This window comes from Hemiscyllium ocellatum, chromosome 8 (assembly GCF_020745735.1).
Source record: "Hemiscyllium ocellatum isolate sHemOce1 chromosome 8, sHemOce1.pat.X.cur, whole genome shotgun sequence".
NCBI classification, from domain to species: Eukaryota; Metazoa; Chordata; class Chondrichthyes; order Orectolobiformes; family Hemiscylliidae; genus Hemiscyllium; species Hemiscyllium ocellatum.
The window spans coordinates 75,926,846-75,951,415 of NC_083408.1; the positions used below are offsets into that span (position 1 = coordinate 75,926,846).

The 24,570-nt window shown below is 44.6% G+C and overlaps 1 protein-coding gene across 1 annotated transcript in view; it reads right to left on the bottom strand.

The window, feature by feature from the left end:
* LOC132818198 (60 kDa lysophospholipase-like) overlaps positions 1–24,570 on the bottom strand; it is a 108,742-nt gene that overhangs the window by 77,576 nt on the left and 6,596 nt on the right. Inside the window, exons 2-3 of the mRNA XM_060828975.1 lie at positions 24,400–24,529; positions 15,278–15,389 (exon numbers count right to left, since the gene is read on the bottom strand). Of these exons, the coding sequence (XP_060684958.1) occupies positions 15,278–15,389; positions 24,400–24,529 (242 nt within the window). The remainder of the gene's footprint in view (positions 1–15,277; positions 15,390–24,399; positions 24,530–24,570) is intronic.

Here is a 24,570-nt window from a genome sequence, read left to right on the forward strand (position 1 = left end):
AAAAATGACCCAATTTCGACCATTACGCCCCGGAGTGCCCTGGTGGCACCTCACGGTTGGCACAGACGTAACTTGGCATGCCCATTTATTACTGGACAGTGTAACAGTGCACAAGACAGCACTGGATCAAGTGTTTAACCAAGCGCCCGCCCAAAAAGACCTGATATTGACGAGACTAAAAGAGACCTTCACAGATACGGCGCTAATGACCAAAATTTTAAACGGTCTCCTACTCTCGCCGCAATACTCAGTGCGGCAAACAATAGCCCTAGGGAAACCCACTACTGCTTAGGCACCACCGACCGCCGATAAATCCCTGGGGTGGAAGACGAAACTGTTAGTCACATTCAACCCGCAGTGGCAAGAGGGCCACTGTACCTCCACCACAGCCCCAGCCATTTCGGACGCCCCCGACCGAGATTTGCACCACCTCACTGCCACCGTTTCCATTCCAGCTGATGCACACACCACCGAGTACACCCCACTCCCAAAGACCCCGGAACCGCCACCCCTTATGGGAAAGGTGCTAGACGGGATTCGTGCACAGCTCAGAGAAAACAACACCACCAAAGAGGCTCAGCGGACACTCCGCAACCTCAATTTGTGCTTCCCTGCTGCTGACCAGCCCTTTTTCACACCAGTACATTCTGAAAACTTCCAAACCAGTCTCCACACCTACTTAGATGGAAAAAGAGATGGGAAGCAGAAAGTTCTTTTCAATCTGTCAAAACCTTCTGCTAAGGCAACTGACGAATCTGTCTCCCTACGGGAGCTCTTAGTAAGGTCTCTGACCCATTTGCCAGCCCCGCCCGCAGAGACGCCGAGTCAGAACGAACACGACCCCCTCCCGGAGTATGAACCCGAGTGGATCCCCCACCAGACCCCACTTTACCCCCTTCCCCACCACACACCCTCAGTTCTACGACCAGCCCAAGCCGAAGTGCACAACATCAGTCTGCCGCCCCCTTCTCTGGATGCGCTGGGCACCCTCATGCTAAAGGTCGGGGACGGTGTACATGAATATCTGGTGAGGGCCACGGCCCTTTGGGAGACTGGCACAGGGGAAAGGCCCAATGGCTCCCCCTTGCCAATAGCACGTTTTCAACGGGGGGTAATGGAAGAACTTCCCGCCCAAGTACAGAGCAAATTGAATGACCTTGTGGGGGTACATTCAGTGCCGGAGGACCAGGGCAAAAAACAGGCACACCACTATCTATCCAGGTACCGAGCATCAGAAAAGGCGGAAGCCGAGAGACAGGCATCCAAACTGCCTATGCAACTTATACAGCGACTCGAAAAGGTTCTTTTACTGTTGGAAACGAAGGGCGCGGCGCAGGGGCTTATGCCTTCGGCTCCACAGACGTGTAGTTCCCCTTCGCCCTACGCCCAGGGACTATTGCCCTCGCCCTCCCTTAACAGGGCGGGCAGTTCTCAGTACCACATGCCTGCCCGCAGTAGACCGACCCGACCGCCCGCTGGGATACGGAAGGGGGGAAGGACAGATCCATTACCCGGGCGTTGTTGGAAGTGTCGCGAAATTAGACATAATTCTTATAAATGCGATATGGAGACAGATGACTCATGCTGGATTTGTAAAGGGACAGGACATAAAGCACGCCACTGCGGCAGGGAAAGGGTGCAACAAGCGGGGTCCACACTCCCAGCTGGCTCACCCTCTTATAGACACCCTGAGTATAGACGTGTCAAACCCCGACAACGGGGGGAAAGAACCAAGGGATTAGGGAAAAGGGCCCCAGAACACGGGATAGACAGGAATGGGTGGATGGGTCTTGCCTAAGAATGGAGAACCGCAAGGGTTACTTGACGGGCCCATGACAGATGGGGATAGCATGGTGAGCTGCGCAACTACTAAGAGCTGTTTTACTGGGGATCGACTGTGTAAGTTTTCCTCCTTGCACCTCACGGTCCGTCCCTGGTTCAATTGGGACTTCCCTACAATCTCACATTGATTTGTTTTAGGGATGGTAACTTCTGTCCTCCCACAACTAAAAAACTGCTTCACTATCAGCCTTTTAATCAATCTTTTGTCCTTTCACAACAACAACACACAGGAGATTATACATCATGCTTCCAATTACATCGTTCCCAACAGGTTGTAATCTTTACTTTTTTACTGAACACCAAGCAACGACATGTTTTTGTACGGCCGACTTTATTCGGGATTATAGAAACCGGTATTAGGCTACGATTTCACACAGATTGTCAGTTTCTGCGAGGATGTAATGCCTCGAAACATGTCACTAAAACTGGGGACAAGGGACTGCGACAGGCTGAGACGAGAGTACGGACACACCAACAGTATGCGTGGGTTGGCATGTATGTGGATGAAAACCAGTGTGGGGCCGGCCCAGTGAGAGAGGGAGTGAGTGAGTGAGTGCAGTGATTTTAACAGACGTGGCGAACAGAGGTGTCGCAGCAAATATTTCATCCCAGGTCTCGGTGTACAGTGGACCGGCGCCGACAGCCTGAATGACGGAGACGGACCGTGGGAAGCCGCCCGGCAGCCGAAAGCAGTTTTACTGGTGTCGGAGTACGTGAGTGTTGTTCTCTACACTTAGCGGTTTGGGATTGATCACTTAACGGTCTGGGATTTTTTCTCCATAGTCTCGTCTTGATTTTTAGGATTAAATACCGCTTGTCCCCCCACTATCACTTTTAATTACTCTTATACTTCGAAAGGAATACCTGGATGTAGGGAGGGGGCGCAGGAAGGGATGGTGGAGCTTTTTATTTAATAACACTACGGTTGTGGAATCCTAAGACGGTAAATCCCGGGGTGTCCCGTGCTCACCCTAGTTTTGGCGGGTCACCCTTCTCTGGGTGGGTCACCTTAGTTCTTGGCGGGCTCTCTTGCTTTTGGCGCGAAGGCTCAGGTTGGGCGGGGCCAGCTGACTTTTGGCGCGAACGCTCAGTTGGGGCGGTGCCCGTTCGCTTTTGGCGCGAATGCTCACTCTTGGCAGGATTGCACAGTCTAGAAGGGGCTGCTCGCCTGCGGACGTTCCGCGGCCCTATTAGCTCAACTACCGCACCACCACTACAGCCATGGGTCTCTCAAGCGCCATTGCCCTACTCCATGGGATTACTCGATGAACAGGTCCTCTTCAGTTACTAGGATGTCGATATGAATCATGCCTCTAACCACATCCTGTTTGACAGGTTGTACCTTTTTAACTATAACGTCTCGAACAACAACATGCGCATTGCCGTCTCGCCATACTGTGCGTTTTCATTTGCAATGTTTTGTATGTCCAGTGTTTGGCCGTCCCACTGCCCAAATATCCCCCAACCCACTTATTTTTGTCTCTCTCTCTTTTTCCCCCGCTGGTCACAGGCCTCGGGCCTCCAACTAGGACCTGCTACTCAGCACACAGCAGGGTGCTTGGCCCATCTCTCTTCCTCGCGGCCGCTCACTCATCTTTTTGTCCGCCGACATGGGTGTTTAGCCATCCCTTTTTTCCCCTCGTCTTCACAAAGTGCCAAGAACGAGGGAGGGCCCAACCACCCCTTCCTCCGTCTATGCCCTCCAAATTTTTCTGCCCCCTCTCACGAACCCATTTTTATCTTTTCTCCCAAGTCCACAGATTTTTTTCTTTCGCTAAAGCATTATGGACGCTCATTTTAAAGCAATTTCCTCCTGCTACTTGTCCCCCCCCTCCTCAAGTTTGCGGCTAGGGAGGGTTGAGCTACTGCTGCCACAGACACTGCCATTTCCAGTCCCTAAAGCGGGTATTGGCAACCATGCGGGGTGCAGATGCCAGCCAGTCTACCTGTCTGAGGCTACACTCTCCAATGCTTTGAATGTACAACCTGTAACTGCCAGACACTACCAAACCTTCCCCAGTGGAATCTAGTACAGACTCCTCTTGCCGATGTGCTGCCCTATCCTACACCCCGCTCTCCATTCCCCATGCCGTGGTCACGCCCCTTCATCGTCTTCTCCCAAACCTACACACTTTATGTTCACCGCCGGATCTGAGGTCGTCTTAGCTTTGTCTTTCACTCAGCCTGCATTGAATTCACCTGGTTCTCACTGAATTGAGGATCCGCTGATCCCTACGCTCCATCTCTTTTTAAGGTTTTAAGCTCCCTGAGGTTTTCTACCAGGACACAGTAACTCATCTTCTAGCCTCATCTCTCCATTAGGGCATTTCACTCACTATGCTTCTACTGCCTTGCTCTGCGCCCCATCTTCTTTCCAAAGTCTCATGCTCCCTGAGGTTTGCTACCAGGACCTTCCCCGCTCTCATGCTCCCTGAGGTTTGCTACCAGGACTTCCCAACCCTCATGCCCTGCCCAAATCCTTCAGTCTCCTCAACTGCGAGTACTCCTCGCCAATTCATCTGTTCATATCTTTTGCGACGCACAGGTTCGCACTGAGAACGGCAGGGTGACCAGGTTCCTCTTTGAATCCACCCCTAGGGGTATCTTTTAAAGGCTGCTACTTCCCCCAAATTCATCAAATCTTCATGTATTTCACGTAGGAAACTGCTACACAGCTAATTTCTGCCCTGATCTGTCTGACCAGCTTTTTGGGATTCTCTCTCTCTCTGTCTCCTTTCCAACACGCCCGCAGCACCTGCGCACACTCTTTTGGCTAGAGCACACGGCCCCTCTCATAAGCAGGTTCTTCATTAGGCCAGGATCGTCCTTACACCTCTCGTTCTGCGCCTCATTCAGGGCAACAAGCCCCCTCAGGGAATTGGTCCAACTTCGTACCACCGCAAATCTCCCAATTGCCCAGAGTTTTGCTTTGCTCATGAGGCTCCCAGTGAGAACGGCCCCGCTCCATAATCATCATCATCATATCTTGTACCGAGCTGGGTGGAAACACATACGCCACTACACGCACCACTTCTCTCATTCCTCCAGGTCAGCAGAACCTAATATATCTCTAAAATCACTCGATGAGACACGACCTGATGGGGAGGTGCAGTCTGAGCTACGGCCCGACATGGGTCCATTTCACTAATATCCTTACTCTTCGTGTACTTTATTCCGCTCTCTAAACTCTTCATTCAGCCTTATCTTAAGAGATCCACCTTGTTTGTCATGGACTCCGCTTCGAGCGGGCAACTAGCCACCAGGATAAGGTTGTGCCCTTTAGCTGGTGCCTCGACCCCCTTTTTTTTCTACATCGGTCTTTCTCCATTGTACAGGCGCCTTTCCTGATGTTACCAATACTTTCTGCCTCACAGTCGCGGATCGCTCCAATATCCTACCCAAGTGTCTGGGGGCGACAATCCCGCCCTGCTTGCTAAAGGGGGTTCCCGGCTACCTTGCCGCTTATTCTGCGCGCCCTGTGAGGCTAGGGGCATCTCCTGCGCTTTGTCTTCCCTAACCACACACTGGAATTTCACCTGCTCTATTGTCCTATTACCACAGGGTTGATGGGGATCCTCATCATTTCCACATTAATGACCCTTATCCTAAACGGTCTCCATGGATGCCTCATCAAACGATTGTCCTACGACAGCCCCACTGGTTGTGCACCCCGAGCACGGGCAGTTCCCCGGGGTACAAATCGATACTACTTGTGCCCCTTACCGTTCATTATCAAAGCGTACCGTTTGCCTTCCCCTATGCAGTCTACTGTGGTCCCCTTCTCACTATTACCAATCCCACTTCCCTCTCGAGGGACTTACTCTATTTTTTCGACACAACTCTTGGCCAAATGTTTTTTACTCTTCAAACATTGCATTTTTAATACACACAGGCGTCTGCGCTCCTGCAGCTGCTAGTATACATTCCTACCGAGTCAGAACTGCCACTCATACTATCTTGCATTTATATCAGTGTCCCGACTTTCATCTACCCCGTGTAGTGCTGCTGCTCAAATGGGCACGGATTATCCTACTAATTGTCCTCCACAGTCTGCGCACACTTGATTTTAACTTTGTCAGAATATTGCGACTTGACACCGTTTGCGTGACTGCTCCCCGCAATTACCTCACTGACACTGGATCAGTGTCATGATTACGTTTTTTACATTTTTCCTCTGCCTCTTCGTAATTCGACGAACATTAAAACACCTACAGTATAATCTGGCTACCCCTGCCTCGACTGCCTTTTTGTGGCAGCCCGTGCTGGGGACCCTTTTTCTCTGATTTGAGGTCACGAATCCCTCTGACTACCTTTGTGTAAAGTTGTACCCTTTCCCTTACATGAAACCACTCCTTCTACCTCACACAGAGTTCTCTCTATTTTGATGTGACTCCTTTTTGTGGAATACTGCCACGTACAGGACCGCGACTCATAAGAATAGTTAAGGCTTTCACACTACCGTCATTATTTTCACCATGGTCTTTTTATATCGGCCCCCCCATTCCTCTTACACAAATGGTTGAGTACACTCTTCCTCATTGCATTTCACAGTCCACATGAGCACAGACCTTATGTCCAGGAGTACTGACTGGAGAATTTGGGGACTGCCTCCCGTCCATTCCGGTCTCCCAGACATGCCACCCCAAAGACCCCATACAACACAACACTTTATTTCCCATAGTGGGCACGTAGTTCCTGACTGACCCCGCCATATATCACCCTGGTGATGCGGGGACTCCTTTTTACTGCATTCCCACAGCCCCATCTCACTGATTTAAAGGTGATTAGGTATCATTACTTTTCAACCGGACCCCCATACGTTGAGCTCCACCAGGTGACGCCGCTGCCACCAACTCCAACAACACGACAGCCTGTGTGTGACCTCCTACAAACGGACAGGGACATATCCAATGCATGCTGTAATGCGACTTCCGCTCGTGAGCCATGATACCGGGTTTCTTGCTTACGGCCGGTTGCGATAAGGACGGGCGAGTGCGGACCTCCCAGCTTCTTTTCTCCATTGGTATACTACCGCCGTTGCATGAGCTCGCGGCTCGGGCGTAGTAGAGGCTATCTCTCCGGTGCGTGCCAGCTCCCTCAATGGTTTTCTTTCGAATTCATATGATCCTGTTGTGCATCCTGTTGTGCTCATGACTAAATTTTCATCTTCATGTACATTGAATGAAGCCTGGTTGTCCAAAGAGCCCCTACTCATTTATTTTGCCCGTCTAAATTGGGGATATGTGAATTGATCCTTCCATAACAGCGGGTGGGTGAGATGTACTGTGTGCCCTGACAATCGAAACACTGCTGTTCTCGCAAGGGGTCCTTGACTGGCCTCAGCCACTCTCGGAGGCCACTGACCATGCTACTGAGCTGCCCACGTCTGTCCTTGTGGCGGTGACATGGATGTCGCCATCTATTACTCAATGCAGCACGACTGGTTAGCCAATGACGGGTAAGATCCCTCGGCTGAGGGACAACCTAAGACAGGCACAGTCGCGCATTGACATCGGAACGGGTGGCCTCCGTTCGTCTCCATTTGATGAGATTTCTGCCTGCTTGCATCCGTGTCGGACGGTTGGACAGCGCTGCTGCTCTCTGGAGCATACTGATCTACGGGACCACCGGGGCACAGTACAGTTTCAGACTGGGTTTCAGATCTCTAGCAGGTACCTAACTGCTGGTACCAGGCTGTTCCTACTCCCTTTCCAAACTTACAAAGCCTATTTACATTTGCCGGCTCTTTGGACTACAGACTTGCGTTTACTAAATGGCTTACTCATTCTAACGCACTCGCGTACATTTCGCCAGCTCTGAATGACTTATTGCAATGCTTGTCTAATCCTGTGCTTTTCGTTATTTCTGCAGACACTGCCTCAATTACTTCAACTATTAGTTTAGCTTAGCATGCAGCTGTAACTATCTATTGCTTAATTGTGTAGCGGCGCGTTTTTCAGGGCACCCTTCATCCCCACATGACTGTCTCCTTAGAACCGGTGAGTCTGGTCGATACAACACCAGACACCGGTCGCCTCGTGGGGTTGCGTTCCTTACGGGATAAGGGGGTGTGGCCTCTTTCGAGGCTAAGGGAGGGAATGTTGGGGATAATCTGCTATCGGGGTACCTACATTGGGGCTAGGGAGGGGAGCATCATTATTAAAGCAGACACTGTCAGGTACCAGCTAAAACACAGCCATGTAAAGTAAACCCAGCCACTGCAGGCCACATTCCTTGGGGATTAGAACATGTCCGTCAGTTTCAGATCATCCTGTTACACTCTCATTGTTAATAAAGGAAACCGGTAACTATCGGATAGTGTAAATCGCACCGATACTACACTTGATTGATAAAGTACTTGCTAATGCCTCCGCTGACGTCAAACTCATTCGGGTCCTGTGTTAAATGATAATACCTGTATATTCAACTATGGAGAACTATTGTGAACGCCCAGACAGCCAGACGCATGGCAATGAGGAAACCCTTCCAAACAATAAACTTTTAAATTACAAGATCGGAAACTGCTGAACCCAGGATGTCTACCCATTGTTCAGCACAGCAGGAGCTGGACAGGTATCTCGGGGCAGCCAATAGAGACACTAATCCCTTCACAGACAGGTGAACCAACCAATGAGAGTACCGAACGAGGGGAACCTGACCGGGAACTCGAGGAAGCGCGAAGTATAACTGCACCAGATCCGAAGAGAGAGACAGAACGCCTTCTCCAACGAATTGCATGCACTTGAATTCGTTGTACAGTTTGCCAGTCTTGATTCTGTAATAAACGGTGTTTTTGCTCCAAACTCTAGCCGGTTTGATCTCTCCTTCCAAAGAACACGTGGAGACGAGACCCTACGGTCCCGTCCCAACACCATCTCCCTGTCTTTTCGATATGTTGTAAATCCTTGGATGTTTAAATGCCAGTCCTGAACCCCCTGCAACCACATCTCTGTGATGCCTACCACATCATAATCATTCACGATGATTTGTGCCTTTAATTCATCTGCTTTGTTATGAATACTACAAGCATTTAGATAAATCGCCTTCATGCTAATTTTCTTATCCTCATGATTTCCAACATCACTAGTAATATGTCCTAAGTTATCATTCCTTTTTGCTTCATTCCTAGTCTGCCTGGAACCTAAACCCTGCACACAGGCTAACCTGCTGTTTATCTTTCTACTTGATTTCATACTCCCTATTGCTTTCCCTTTTCCTTCCCCCCAACTCACAAGCTTAAAGCCCTAGTGACCATCCTATTTATTCTTTTCACCAAAACACTGGTTCCAGATCGGTTCCGGTTCCAAAACAGATGTCAATGTCCCATGAAATGGAACCCCTCTTTCCCACACCAATCTCTTAGCCACATGTTTACTTTCCTAATTTTCTTATCCCTATGCCTATTAGCACGTGGCGCAGGCAGTAATCCAGGGATTATGACCCTTTGAGGACCTCTTCTTCAATTTCCTTCCTGGTGCTTGATAATCCCCAAACAGGTCCTCCTTCCTAGCCTTGCCTATAAGAAGCAAGAGGATAGCTAAGGAAGGGTTGAGCCATTCGAGGATGAAGGAGCAAATTTGTGTGTGGAGCTGCAGGAAATGATTGAGGTAAAAACAAGGACTGCAGATGCTGGAAACCAGATTCTAGATTAGAATGGTGCTGGAAAAGAACAGCAGTTCAGGCAACATCCGAGGAGCAGGAAAATTGATGTTTCGGGCAAAATCCCTTCATCAGGAAAAGAGGGAGGGTGCCTGCAGAGTGGAGAGATAAATGAGAGGAGGGTGGGGGTGGAGAGAAAGTAACATAGAGTAGGGATTCCCTGAGATTTTTGTAGAGACAGGAGGAAAACTTCTTCAAGGTAGGTTTCCAGCATCTGCAGTCATTGTTTTTACCTAGTTGATTTTAACCCGACTGTGAATCCTCGTGCCTGCCTTGAAGAAGTTTTCCTCCTATTCGCAGTCGGGTTAAAATCAACTAGGTAAAAACAATGACTGCAGATGCTGGAAACCTGCCTCGAAGAAGTTTTCCTCCTGTCTCTGCAAGAATCTCAGGCAGTCCCTACTCTATGCTACTTTTTCCCCACCCCCACCCTCCTCTCATTTATCTCTCCACTCTGCAGGCACCCTGCCTCTTTTCCTGTTAAAGGGCTTTTGCCCGAAACGTCAATTTTCCTGCTCCTCGGATGCTGCCTGAACTGCTGTGCTTTTCCAGCACCACTCTAATCTAGGAAATGAGTGAGGTCCTGAACAAATACTTTGCATTGGTATTCACAAAGGAGATGGACATGGTGGGTGGTGAATCTACAGGGGAAAATGTTCATATTCCACAACATGTCAATATCAAAAAGGAGGAGCTGTGGGTGTTTTGAAAAGCATTCAGGTAGACAAGTGCACAAGAGCTGATGGGATTTATCCCAGACTGATAAGAATGGTGAAGCAGGAAATTGTTTAGGCCTTCTACAAAAGTTTGGTATCCTCTTTAGTCACAGGTGAGGTTCCAGAGGTCTGGAGAATAGCCAATGTTTTACCTTTGTTTAAGATGGGCAATAGAGATAATCTGGGAAATTACAGGTCAATGAGCCATACATCAATGATATGGAAATTATTGGAAAAGATTCTTAGAAACAGGTTTTATTCACAATTGAAAAATATAAACTTATTAGCGACAGATAGCATGGCTTATTGCAGGTGAATTCCTGACCTACAAACTTCATTGAGTTTTTTGAGGAAGTGATAAAGTTGGTTGATTAGGGAAGGACAATAGATATTGACTATGTGGATTTTAGCAAGGCCTTTAACAAGGTCCTTTACAATAGGCTAATACAGAAGGCGACATCACATGGGATCTGCAATGAACTGGTAAGAAAGATACAAACTGGCTTAGTCATACAAGACAAAAAGTAGCAGTGAAAGAGTATTTTTCTGACTGGAGATCTATGACCACTGGTGTTGTGCAGACACCAGTGCTGGGACTGCTGTTTGTAACATATACAACTGATTTGGAGGGAATGTGGGTGATCTTATTAGTTTGCGGATGACACAAAGGTTGGAGGAACGCAGATAGTGAGGATGATTGCCAGAGGATATAGCAGGATATAGACAGGATCAAGACTTGAGAGGAGAAATGGCTGATAGAATTAATCCAGAGAAATGCAAGGTGATGTTTTTGGAAGGTCTCCTGTGGGAGGGAAGTATACAGTAAATGGCAGGATTTATAGAAGCATTAACATACAGACAGATCCAGATATACAGGTCCACAGTTCCCCAAAAGTGGCAATACAAGTGGATAAGTTAGTCAAGAAGGCATATGATATGCTTGCCTTCATCAGTTGGGGCATTGAGTATAAAACTTAGCAAGTCATGTTGCAGCTGTAAAGAACTTCAGTTAGACTACATTTGGAATATTGCTTACAGTTTGGTTGCCACACTGCCAGAAGGATGTGGAGGCTTTGAAAAGATACAGAAATAGTTTACCAGGATGTTGTCTGATTTTGAGGGTATTAGTTATAAGGAGAGATTGGACAAACTTGGTTTATTTTTACTTGAACTTTGGGTGCTGGAGGGAGTTGATGGGGGTGGGCTACAACCTGATAGAGGTTTACAAAATTTTGAGAGGCATGGATAGAACACATAGTTAGAGTCTTTTTCCCAGGGTAAAAATGTCAATTGCTAGGGGAGGTGGGTTTACAGTAAAAGGGGGAAAGTTAAAGGAGGTGTGAGATATAAGGTTTTTTACACATAGGGTTTTAAATGCCTGGAATGCATTGCCAGAGAAGGTGGTGGAAGCAGATACAATAACAACATTTAAGAGGCATTTTGACAGATACCTGAATAGACAGGCATAAATGGACTGCATAGAGACAAAAAACCTTTAGTTTAGAAAGGCACATGTGTCAGCTCAGGCTTGGGGCCAAGAGGCCTGTTCCTTTGCTGTTCTTTGTATCTTCAATAGAAAGCATTATGTAGCCAATATAGTCCTAAAATGTGATCACTGCAACTAAAGTAATTAAACATTTTAGGAAAGCAAATCTTAGCAGGACCTTTACACTTAATGGTAAGATCCTGGGGCATGTTGCTGAACAAAGAGACCTTGGAGTGCAGGTTCATAGCTCCTTGAAAGTGGAGTCGCAGGTAGATAGGATAATGAAGAAGGCGTTTGGTATGCTTTCCTTTATTGGTTAGAGTATTGAGTACAGGAGTTGGGAGGTCATGTTGTGACTGTAAAGGACATTGGTTAGGCCACTGTTGGAATATTGTGTGTAATTCTGGTCTCCTTCCTATCGGAAAGATGTTGTAAAACCTGAAAGGGTTCAGAAAAGATTTACAAGGATGTTGCCAGAGTTGGAGGATTTGAGCTATAGGGAGAGGCTGAATAGGCTGGGGCTGTTTTCCCTGGAGCGTCAGAGGCTGAGGGGTGACCTTATAGAGGTTTACAAAATTATGAAGGGCACGGATAGGGTAAATAGGCAAAATCTTTTCCCTGGGGTCGGGGAGTCCAGAACTACAGGGCATAGATTTAGGGTGAGAGGGAAAAGATATGAAAGAGACCAAAGGGGCAACTTTTTCACGCAGAGGGTGGTACATGTATGGAATGAGCTGCCAGAGGATGTGGTGGAGGCTAGTACAATTGCAACATTTAAGAGGCATTTGGATGGGTATATGAGTAGAAAGGGTTTGGAGGGATATGGGGCAGATGCTGGCAGGTGGGACTAGATTGGGTTGGGATATCTGGTCGGCATAGACGGGTTGGACCAAAGGGTCTGTTTCCATGCTGTATATCTCTATGACTCTATAAACAGCTTTTCTGAAATGTACATAGTGTACTGAGATCTTCTCCACAGGACCAATTTCAGTGAGATTTTATGTCTGGAGTCTATTGCATCATTTCTTGTTTTGACAATCAATATTGCCACATTGTTCTTTCCATCTTTAATTGAAACATATAAGATTCTTAAAAGACTTGACAGGATAAATGCGGGAAGATTGTTTCTACTTGAGTGAGAGTCTAGGACGAGAGAGCATAATCTCAGAGTTAGGGGTTAGCACATTTATGATAAAGATGAGAAGGAATTTCTTCTTTAAAAGGTTATGAATCTGTGGAATCCAATACTACACAGGGCAGTTGAGGCTGGGTTGTTAAGTTTATTCAAAACTGCAGATCTTTAATTAGTAAGGGAATTAAGGGATATGGGCAAAGGCAGGAATGTCGAGTTGAAGGTTACCAGATCAGGCGTGATCTCATTGAATGATGGAGCAGACGTGATGAGCTGAATGGCCTACTTCAGCTTCTATATCAGATACAGTCATAGAGTCATAGAGATGTACAGCATGGAAACAGACCCTTCGGTCCAATCCATCCATGCCGATCAGATATCCCAACCCAATCTAGTCCCACCTGCCAGCACCCGGCCCATATCCGTCTAAACCTTTCCTATTCATATACCCATCCATGCGCTTTTTAAATGTTGCAATTGTGCTAGCCTCCACCACATCCTCTGGCAGCTCATTCCATACATATACCATCCTCTGCATGAAAAAGTTGCCCCTTAGGTCTCTTGTATATCTTTCCTCTCTCACTCTAAACTTATGCCCTGTAGTGCTGGGCTCCGCCACCCATGGGAATATACTTTGACTATTTACCCTATCAATGTCCCTAATGATTTTGTAAACCTCTGTAAGGTCACCCCTCAGCCTCCGACACTCCAGAGAAAACAGCCCAAGCCTGTTCAAACTCTTCCGATAGCTCAAATCCTCCAACCCTGGCAAAATCCTTGTAAATCCTTTCTTAGCTGTTTCAAGTTTCACAACATTTTTCCGATAGGAAGGAGACCAGAATTGCATGCAATATTCAGCAGTGGCGCAACCAATGTCCTGTACAGCTGCAACATGACCTCCCAACTCCTGTACTCAATACTCTGACCAATAAAGGAAAGCATACCAAAAGCCTTCTTCACTATCCTATCTACCTGCGATTCCACTTTCAAGGAGCTATGAACGTGCACTCAAAGGTCTCTTTGTTCAGCAGCGCTCCCTAGGACCTTAACATTAAGTGTATAAGTCCTGCTAAGATTTGCTTTCCCAAAATGCAGCACCTCACATTTATCTGAATTTAACTCCATCTGCCACTTCTCAGCCCATTGGCCCATCTAATCAAGATCCCGTTATAATCTGTGGTAACCCTCTTCGTTGTCCACTACATCTCCAATTTTGGTGTCATCTGCAAACTTACTAACTATACCTCTTATGCTCACATCCAAGTCATTTATATAAATGATGAAAAGTAGTGGACCCAGCACCAGTCCTTGGTGTGGCACTCCACTGCCTGAAAATCAACCTTCGACCACCACCATCTGTTTTCTACCTTTGAGCCAGTTCTGTATCCAAATGGCGAATTCTCCCTGTATTCCAAGATCTAACCTTGCTAACCAGTCTCCCATGGGGAACCTTGTCAAACACCTTACTGAAGTCCATATAGGTCACATCTACCACTCTGCCCTCATAAAATAACTCTTCAAATAACTCAGTCAAGTTTGTGAGACATGATTTCCCACGCACAAAGCCATGTTGACTCCCCTAATCAGTCCTTGTCTTTCCAAATACATGTACTTCCTGTACCCCAGGTTTCCCTCTAACAACTTGCCCACCACTGACATCAGGCTCACTGGTCTATAGTTCCATGGCTTGTCCTTACCACCTTTCTTAAACAGTGGCACCATGTTAGCCAACCTCCAGTTTTCCGGCACCTCATCTGTGACTATTGATGATACAAATATTTCAGTAAGAGGCCCAGCAATTACTTCCCTATCATCCCACCGAGTACTAAGTTTGGTCTTATTTGCTCCTGTTGGTACTGAATCATTAACTTCAAAATAATTATCGTAAGCAAAGGTGGAATCAAATGTTCAGAGTACAAAGATAAATATGAGTTTTGGAATCTTTAATGATTTTGTGGCTCAGCAGCTTTATTCTAATTGATAAAAACAAAGGTGTCTAAAATCGGTAACTCCCTACCAACTTAAAGATTATTGATTGCTCTATGATGGGTTACCTTTGATGGAAAACCTAATACAGAAATCATGGCCCCATTACTACTTAGGGGATCCACCAGAACCAAAACTGGCATGTAACAATAGAACTCCCAGGTTAGTTTAGCAACACTCTCCACCACCATTGCCAAAAACTACTGATGCAATGAAAGAGTAATTGTAAAATTGAGAGATCCCTTCCTTCAGACATTAAGGCTTTCAGAGAGAAAAATTCAACTAGGGCAGAAATAAGATTCAGGCCCAAAATTCACATCCAATGGCAAGAAATCTGTCCAAAATACTCTCCCTCACACGAGGGATTTCAGGCCTTTATCATTTTGCTTGTGTAGGCTTTTTAATTGATCTTTAAAATCCTCTAAAGTTAGATGCTTGACCCAAGTCTCAACTCACCTCTATATCATTCACAATTTTAGACCAATTCTCTGTGGTCATGTTACAAGAGTCCAGCTGAGGCATATGTTCCAACACAGTATATACAATCCTTTTATCTGTCTTTGATAAACTGTGAACAGAATAAAAAGTAAAGCTTAAAATTTTAACCTACTCAATGTCAACAAACAAGTCATTAATTAATTTTTGTTTTATCTCACACATGTAACATATCTTCCTTATCAAGAAATATATCTGAAAATCCTACCTAATTTCATTGTCAATGAGATTTGGTGTGCTTCTTCATCACCATGAAATCATAGTCCAAAACTTCTAATCTGGGTCAGAATCAAGGCATCTGAACCCAGAACTTGTAGCATGTAGAATAAGCAAGCAGAGCTCGCCATGAAAAGAATCAAGTTTTCTCATAAGCAGGAAAATTCTTGTAGCTCTTTGAAGAAATGCGTGAGCTAAATTAATGGGCACTAAAACTTGGTGTAAGTAATTTAGACATGCTAAACTGTAGCACAGAATCTGCTGAAAAATTACACTGATGCTTTTTATCTGGTAATTAATAGGACAATTTGAAAGAATACAGATACAAAAGTGAAAACAACAGATACTGTATGAGAAGAGAGTCCTGATTAGTTAGTATGTAGACTCTGATCGGTAGAGGCAATGCCATGGAGAATGCACCAGTTAGATGATGACTGACATTTAACTTGCAAGCTTGGTTATTAGAAAATAGAACATTACAGGTGCAGCATAGGCCCTTAGGCCCTCAATGTTGCGCCGACCTATGAAACCAATCTGAAGCTCATCTAACCTACACTATTCCATTACCATCCAAATGTTTATACAGTTCAGTTTATCATAAGGCCATCCTACCATCATAAAGCCACAGGACAACTTTTTTTTACTAATTATTGCACAATGTTTGACATCATTCTCAACTTCTCAAGTCCACGTCAAAATGTAGCAAGACCTAAACAATATCTAGGCTTAGGTTGACACATGACAAATGACATCTGTACCTCACAAATGCCAGGTAATGACAATCTCCAGTAAGAGAGAATCTAACATCATCTCTAAGCTTTCACTGAACGCTGAATCCACCACTATCAAGATCCTGGGGTTTAGAATTGTCCAGAAACTGAACATGATTAGCATATAAATACAAGGTTGGGGACTTTGATACAGAACTCACCTTTGGACCAAAGGGTCTGTTTCCATGCTGTACATGTCAATGACTCTATGACTCGCCAAAATCACCACAACTATAAGACATAAGACTGGTGTGTGCTGAAATATTCCCTACTTGGCTAGATTAGTACAGCTACAGCAACATTCAAGAAGCTTGAGCTCATCCAGGACAAAGCAGCCTACTTGATTGGCATCACATCCATGAACATCCGTTCACCCCACAGCCAATGCTCCATAGTAGCAGTGTGGACTATCTATAAGATACACTGCAGAAATTCACTAAGGTTCCTTAGACAGCACCTTCCAAATCAGCAACTACCACCATCTAGGACAAGAGGAGAAGATACATGGGAACAGTGACTACAATTCTGTGACTTTTACTCTAGTGATGGAGAGGGATAAGTGTGCACTACGGGGCAAGAGTTATAGCTGGGGGCAGGGAAATTATGATGCGGTGAGGCATGACTTAGGATGCGTGGCTTGGAAAAGTAGGCTTCAAGGGAAGGGTGCAATCGATAAGTGGAGCTTGTTCAAGGAGCAACTATTGAGTGTCCTTGATAAGTATGTACCTGTCAGGCAGGGAGGAAAGGGTCATGAGAGGGAGCCGTGGTTTAATAAGGAATTGGAATCCCTTGTTAAAGGGAAGAGGGCGGCCTATGTAAAGATGAGGCGTGAAGGTTCAATTGGGGCGATTGAGAGTTATAAGGTAGCCAAGAAGGATCTAAAGAGAGAGCTAAGAGCAGCAAGGAGGGGACATGAAAAGTCCTTGGTTGGTAGGATTAGGGAAAACCCAAAGGCTTTCTATAGGTATGTCAGGAATAAAAGAATGACTAGGGTAGGAATAGGTCCAGTCAAGGATAGTAGTGGGAAGTTGCGTGTGGAGGCTGAAGAAATTGGGGAGATACTGAATGAATACTTTTCGTCAGTATTCACTCAGGAACAGGACATTGTTGTCGATGTGAATATTGAGTCACAATTAATTAGAATGGATGGTTTTGAGGTATGTAGGGAAGAGGTGTTGGAAATTCTGGAAAGGGTGAAAATAGATAAATCCCCTGGGCCTGATGACATTTATCCTAGGATTCTCTGGGAAGCAAGGGAGGAGATTGCAGAGCCATTGGCCTTGATTTTTATGTCCTCGTTGTCTACAGGAATAGTGCCAGAAGACTGGAGGATAGCAAATGTGGTTCCCTTGTTCAAGAAGGGGAGTAGGGATAACCCTAGTAACTATAGGCCGGTGAGTCTCACTTCTGTTGTGGGCAAAGTCTTAGAGAGAATTGTAAGGGTTAGGATTTATGAACATCTGGATGGGAATAATGTGATCAAGGATAGTCAGCATGGCTTTGTGAAGGGCTGGTCGTGCCTCACAAACCTTATTGAATTCTTTGAGAAGGTGACTAAGGAGGTGGACGAGGGTAAAGCGGTAGATGTGGTGTATATGGATTTTAGTAAGGCGTTTGATAAGGTTCCCCATGGTAGGCTACTGCAAAAAATACGGAGGTATGGCATTGAGGGTGAGTTGGAAGTTTGGATTGGCTGGCTGGAAGAAGACAGAGGGTAGTAGTTGATGGTAAAGTTTCATCTTGGAGTGCAGTTACGAGCGGTGTTCTGCAAGGATCTGTTTTGGGTCCATTGCTGATTGTCATTTTTATAAATGACCTGGAGGAGGGGCTAGAAGGTTGGGTGAGCAAGTTTGCGGATGATACGAAAGTCGGTGGAGTTGTTGACAGTGAGGAAGGATGTGGCAGGTTACAGCGGGATATAGATAAGTTGCAGAGCTAGGCAGAAAGGTGGCAAATGGAGTTCAATGTAGCTAAGTGTGAAGTGATTCACTTTGGTAAGAGTAACAAGAAGATGGAGTACTGGGCTAATGGTCGGATACTCGGTCGTGTGGATGAGCAGAGGGATCTTGGTGTCCATGTACACAGATCTCTGAAAGTTGCCACCCAGGTAAATAGTGCTGTGAAGAAAGCATATGGCGTACTGGCTTTTATTGGTAGAGGAATTGAGTTCTGGAGTCCTGAGGTCATGTTGCAGTTGTATAAGACTCTGGTGCGGCCGCAACTGGAGTATTGTGTGCAGTTTTGGTCGCCATACTATAGGAAGGATGTGGAGGCACTGGATTGGATAGGCATATGGAGGATAGTGGGCTAGTGTAGGTTAGGTGGGCTTGGATCGGCGCAACATCGAGGGCCGAAGGGCCTGTACTGCGCTGTATTTTTTTTCTAACACCACTAATTTCAGGTTCCCCTCCAAATCACTCATCATCCTGACTTGAAAATATCTCACCTTTCCCTGAGTATCATTGCGTCACATCCTGGAATTCCCTCACTAACAGCATTGTCAGTGTACCTACATCAAAAGGACTGTTGCAGTTCAAGGAGGCAGTTCACCACTGCCTTCTCAAGGACAACTAGGGTTCACCAATAAATTTGGCCCATCCAGCGAAGCACCTACAGCCCTTGCAATTTTCACCAGTGGTAAGCTGATGAGTTGAAAAGTAGCCCTGAAAAGCTATACCGTTAAGACTGCCATAATCAAGAAAGAAAGGGTATGCTGTGGTGTCCCTTATTGCTGTTAATCATAGCTTGTGACCTTGGATGGAGTAAAGCTATCAGTATAGGGGGCCCCCTTGTAGTGCAGTGGTAGTTTCCCTGTCCCTGAACCCAATGTCACACCCAATCCAGAAGTATGTAACAACATCTCTGAACAGATTGATTAGGGGAAAAAAATAGGTCAAGATATCAGTAAAAGAGACTTGAAGGCCAAGTACTGTGAAAGACCTGACATGCAGCAGTAAAATTTTAAAAAAGTTTAAGGTTACTCATGATATGTAGTAGGATTGATCCTGAGAAATTTGTAAGAATAGTCTTTGACATATTGACTATATAAAGTGATATTTGCTACATTTGTTGAAACACCATTGGTCTGTTCATTCATGCTTACTTTGTGTTGACTTTGATTGATGTTGTAAAAGTTTTTAGATGAGAAAGCTTGTCTTTTGGTCCCTTCCATTGGGGCTGTTTGCAGATTTCTTTATTTTCAGATGCAGTGCTGTCAGTAAGATTTGGGCCATGAGCTATTTACAGATTGCCACTGCTCATGAAGTTTTCTGCATCCCAGTGGTACTGCCCATTTTTCAGCCAGGACCTATGATACACAGCTGAAGAAGAAAGGGTTCAGTATAGGCAATCCAGGATAGGACTTCAAGCACAGGAGAAAAAAAGGGAGAGAGATGTACCATTTTGACAGCACTAGCTGTCATATTCAGATCACAAGTATTTTAGTGAATCAGTTTGGGTTCGTAAGTGAATGAGTGAGTCAGTGGGTAGATGAGTAAGTTGATAAGGTAGTCATGTCAGTGACATGGAAAGTCAGGTCAATTGGACAGTCAGGTCCAGGGCTTAGTGGGGTCGGTAAGCAATCAGCTGAATACTTAGGTTGGGTGGCATGTCAAGTCTTGTTTGGTGTATAATCAGGTGGATGGTCAGGATGAGTGGGCAGTTGAGTCAGATTACAGAATGGTGGGGTGAGCAGTGAATTAGATTGGAGGTTAGGTTAAGTGAGGATTTTGAGGATCAGTTGTGATGCTCAGGTCCGTTACACGAGCTAATAACTGAATTAACCAGCGTAAAATTTAAAGAACAAAGAACAGTACAGTACTGGATCTTAAATGTTGATATTCCATCTGCTTCTACCACCCTTCTGACAGCACATTCCAGTCACTTAGCATTCTCTGTGTTTAAATAAACTTGTCTCTCACATCTCCTTTAAACTGTCCCCTCTTACCTTAAACCTACACCCCCTAGTAATTGACATTTCGACCTTGGGAAAAAGACTCTAGCTATCCATTCTATAATAACTTTTCATAACTGTGTAAACTTCTATCAGGTCACCCCTCAGCCTCCAAGGTTCAGGTGAAAACAAACCAATCTCTCCTCTTAGTTAATACCTTCCGAACCGGGCAACATCTTGTTAAACTTTTACTGTACCCTATCCAAAGCCTCCATATCTTTCTCGTAATGCAGCAACCAGAACTGTAAGCAATATTCCAAATGTGGCTTAACTGAAGTTCTACACAGCTACAATATGACTTGCTAATGTTTATACTCTAAGTGCCAATCGATGAAGGCAAGCAAGCCATATGCCTTCTTGACCTTATCCACTTGTGTTGCTATTTTCAGCGAATTGTGGACCTGTGCACCTAGATCTATCTGCTATTCATGCTTCCAAGGGTTCTGCCATTTATAATATATTTCCCTTCTGCCTTAGACCTTGCATTCTTCTGAATTAAATTCCATCTGTCGTTTCTCCACTCGTGTCCAGCCTATCTATTTCCTACTGTATTCTCCGGCAATTCTCTTCACAATCTGCAGCTTCCCAAACTTTTGAGTCATCCTCAGACTTACTAATCGGGCTATCTACATTCTTTTCTAAATCATTTACATGTATTAAAAACAAGGGTCCAAACACTGACCCCTGTGTAACACCACTAATCACAGGCCTCCAGTCAGAAAAACATCCTTCTACCACTATTTCTGTCTTGTATGACCAAACCAGGTCTGTATCCATCTTACCAGCTCACCAATTCGACTTCAACTTCCTTATCAGCATGCCAAGAAGAACATTGTGAAAGGCTTTGTTCAAGTCCATATGGACAGGATTTACCATCCTGCCCTCATTAATCATCTTTGTAACTTGCTCAAGAACTCAATCAAGTTTGTGAGACATTATCTCCCTACACAAAGCTGTTCCACCTTTTGCTAATAAGTCAATAGCTTTTCAAATGTGAGTAAATCCTGTACCTAAACGTCTTCTCCAATAATTTCCCTAACACAGATGTAAGCTCACGGACCTCTAATTTCCCTATTATCTCTTTTGCCCTTCTTCAGCATTGGCTATTCCTGAGTCCTCTGGGACCACTGCTCACTCCTGAAATTTCATCACTTGCCACCCTCAGTATTCTGGAATACATCCCATCAGGTCCTGGGGAATTGTCTGTCTTAATACTTTTGAAAATATCCAACACTTTCTCCAATTTCTGCTAGGGTAAGTATGCATGTAAGTCCCACAGATTTGGCCGATGTCTCTGACACTGAACTCAGTCCCTGGTTGAAAGCATAAACTTCCCAGGCAATTCTAGCATTAGCCCAGGCAATTCCAGTGTGAGTGTAAATGTCACAAACTCCATGGGGTCTCAATGTGCAAAACAGACTGAAGACAAGATTTAATTGCTCTAGGCATTAAAAGATTGTTGGCTGTCATTCTAAAATTTTCCAATTAGGCCAGAAATTTGTCCCTCTTTACTAATGTCATTTTATGTGTCTTGTAGTCTCATTTATAGCGCACCTGTGAAATACCTTGGGATATAACTATGACATTCAAGATGCTTTACAAATTTAAAATTTGACTGTAACAACTGGATTAATGTAATACTATTGTATTAATTCTACTTGCATGCTATAGTGATAGACTCTAAAATGAAGCTGACTATCGCTCATTAGAATTAAGCAGAATCACAGAATTAATAGTGTAGAAGGCCCATTATGCCTACTCCTGCTTGTTAAATAAGCATCATTACCTTGTGCTAATCTAGTGCTTTTTTTCCCCTTCCAAACTTTTATCCAAATAACCATTTAATGTCCTCTTCAATGTCGGAGTTGAACCTCCCTACACCATTGTTCCAGGTAGCTCTCTACTGACTGTGAGAGAAGTTTTTTTTCTCTCATATCACTTCTGTTTCATTTGCTCATCACCTTATGTCTATGTCCTCTTATCTTTTACAAGCAGGAACACGTTGACCCTATCTACTATATCCAGCCTGCTTTTGAAATAAGATTTTGAAAACCTCAATAAAATCTCCCCTCAGCCTTATTCTCAGAAGATCAATCCCAACTTCTTCAATCTATCCTCATAACTGAAGTTCCTCATTTCTGTAAATTTCTTGTCAAGTGCTTCTGCATTTTCTCCAATGCATTTGCATGCTTCCTTTAATGTGGCACCCAAAACTGTAGCAATAATCTAGCTATGGTCTAATAATTCTCCTCTCTAAGTTTAACATCATGTATTCATTCTTGTACTCTATGCCCCTATTTATGAAGCTAAGGACACCACATGCTTTATTAATTGCTCTCTCCACCAGTCCTACCACTTTTAATTATTGTGCTTAAGGTCTCTCTGTTCCTGCACCTCCTTTAGACCAGTAACTTCTATTTTCTATTGATTTTCAATGTCCTTTCTATCACCTCACACTTCTCTGCATTGAACTTTATCTGCCACGGAGGACGTCATGCAGACATGGGGAGAATGTGCAAACTTCATACAGACAGTTGCCCAAGGCTGGGATTGAACCTGATTCTCTGGCACTGTGAGGTAGCAGTACTAGCCACTGAGCCACCCCCCGTGCCACCAAGTGCGTTAAATATGATTTCCCCTTTTGAAATCCATGCTGACTATTTCTAATCAACTCACACATTTTCATGTGACACTATGTCTATCCTAAATATTTATGTCAAGAAATTCCCCACTACCAAAGCTAAACTAACTGGTGTGAAATTGCTAGGGTTACCCTTACAACCTTTCTTGAACAAGACCATAAGGTTTGCAATTCCTCTGACACTTGCCCCAATTCCAGGAGAGGCTGAAGGATTCTGCCTCACAGTTCCTACTCTCATTTCCTTCAAAACACATGGATGTATCCCATCCGATCCCAGTGCCTTGTCAACTTGAAATGCGACGTTTATCCACAACTTCTTCCTTTTTAATTTTGTTCCCTTCTAGTGATAGCTTCCGCTGTTGTCACAATGGCCTGGGCAGAATTGTCCTTTTTGATAAAAAGGCATACAAAGTACTCACTTAACACCTCATCCATGACCATTGCCTCCCTTTTTGGTCTCTAATCAGCCCACTTCTTGTTATCCACTCTTTTACTATTTATATGGTTATAGAAGATGTCATTGTTTAACATCTGTAAGCTTTGCTATTCCTGAAGAAATAGGACAACAGTTAAAAGATTGGGATTCAGGTTTCACCCATACAGATCAAGGATTCTAAAAATATTAAACTGCAAATGTCTGTATTTATCTGCAGACATCCTCCTCCTCTTTCTAAGCTTATTACCTGTATTTCTGTGTGTGATTTTTGATGATTTTTTAAAAACTTATTTTCTTAGTGTAGTAAGCAATAAAATTCATCTTTATTTCACTCAAGAAAAGCTTGAAATTGACTCACTTTCATTTTTGTATGGTTAACTTTAATACAAGTATGCTAGCAATTGCTGAAGAAAGAGATAAAAAATCTTTGTTGTGACCAACCTAGATGGAGTTAAAAGAGGATTTAATCACCCCCCTCACCTATTCATAACAATTATCAGCTGCAGTGACTAATTAAAGTGAAACTTAATTCAATGTTATCCTAACAAAATCTGAAATCAGTGTCTACATTTCTAAGGGCTGAACTTTTGCAAAGAGAAAGGAGACATTCCACCACAGTTGTGAAACAGATTAAGATTGCAAATATTTCTGAAGTGAGCCCTTAACTGACATGAAGAGTGGGCTCCCTGTCTGGAGCAGGAACAGAGGCAGGTCAAATCAACTGGATGAAATGCTGCTTTCGACTCCACAAGCTCTGGGGCTCATCTAAGGGAGAAACTGGTGTTGTATAAAGTCTTCCACAGGACTAGTGGGAACTAAGAAGAATCAGAGATCTGGCATTTGAAGTTGGGCGAAATACCAACCTAGACATTGTGCTGTCCCACCTTCGTCTCACCCTTGTGAACATTTGTAGCACCAAAGATAACATCTCCAGACTGATGTACTAATGGATGCTCATGTTTTCTTAGTCCCTCTACAATTACACTTCAGACCAGAAAGAGGGTTGAAAATGCAGCTGTAAAGTTTAGTATTTCCTTAGTTTATATAATTCAGGAAAGAATTACTTACGGAAGAACAAAAGTGTTTTCTGGTGAGCCATAATAGTCGTAAAGTTTGGAATTTTGAGCATATTCTTCATCATGCAGCATTGTCATTTTTTTAAGGATTTTGACAAGGGCATTTGGTTGTGGCACAAGTACTAAAACGAGAGAAACAAAAGTACATACTTATAACCAAATA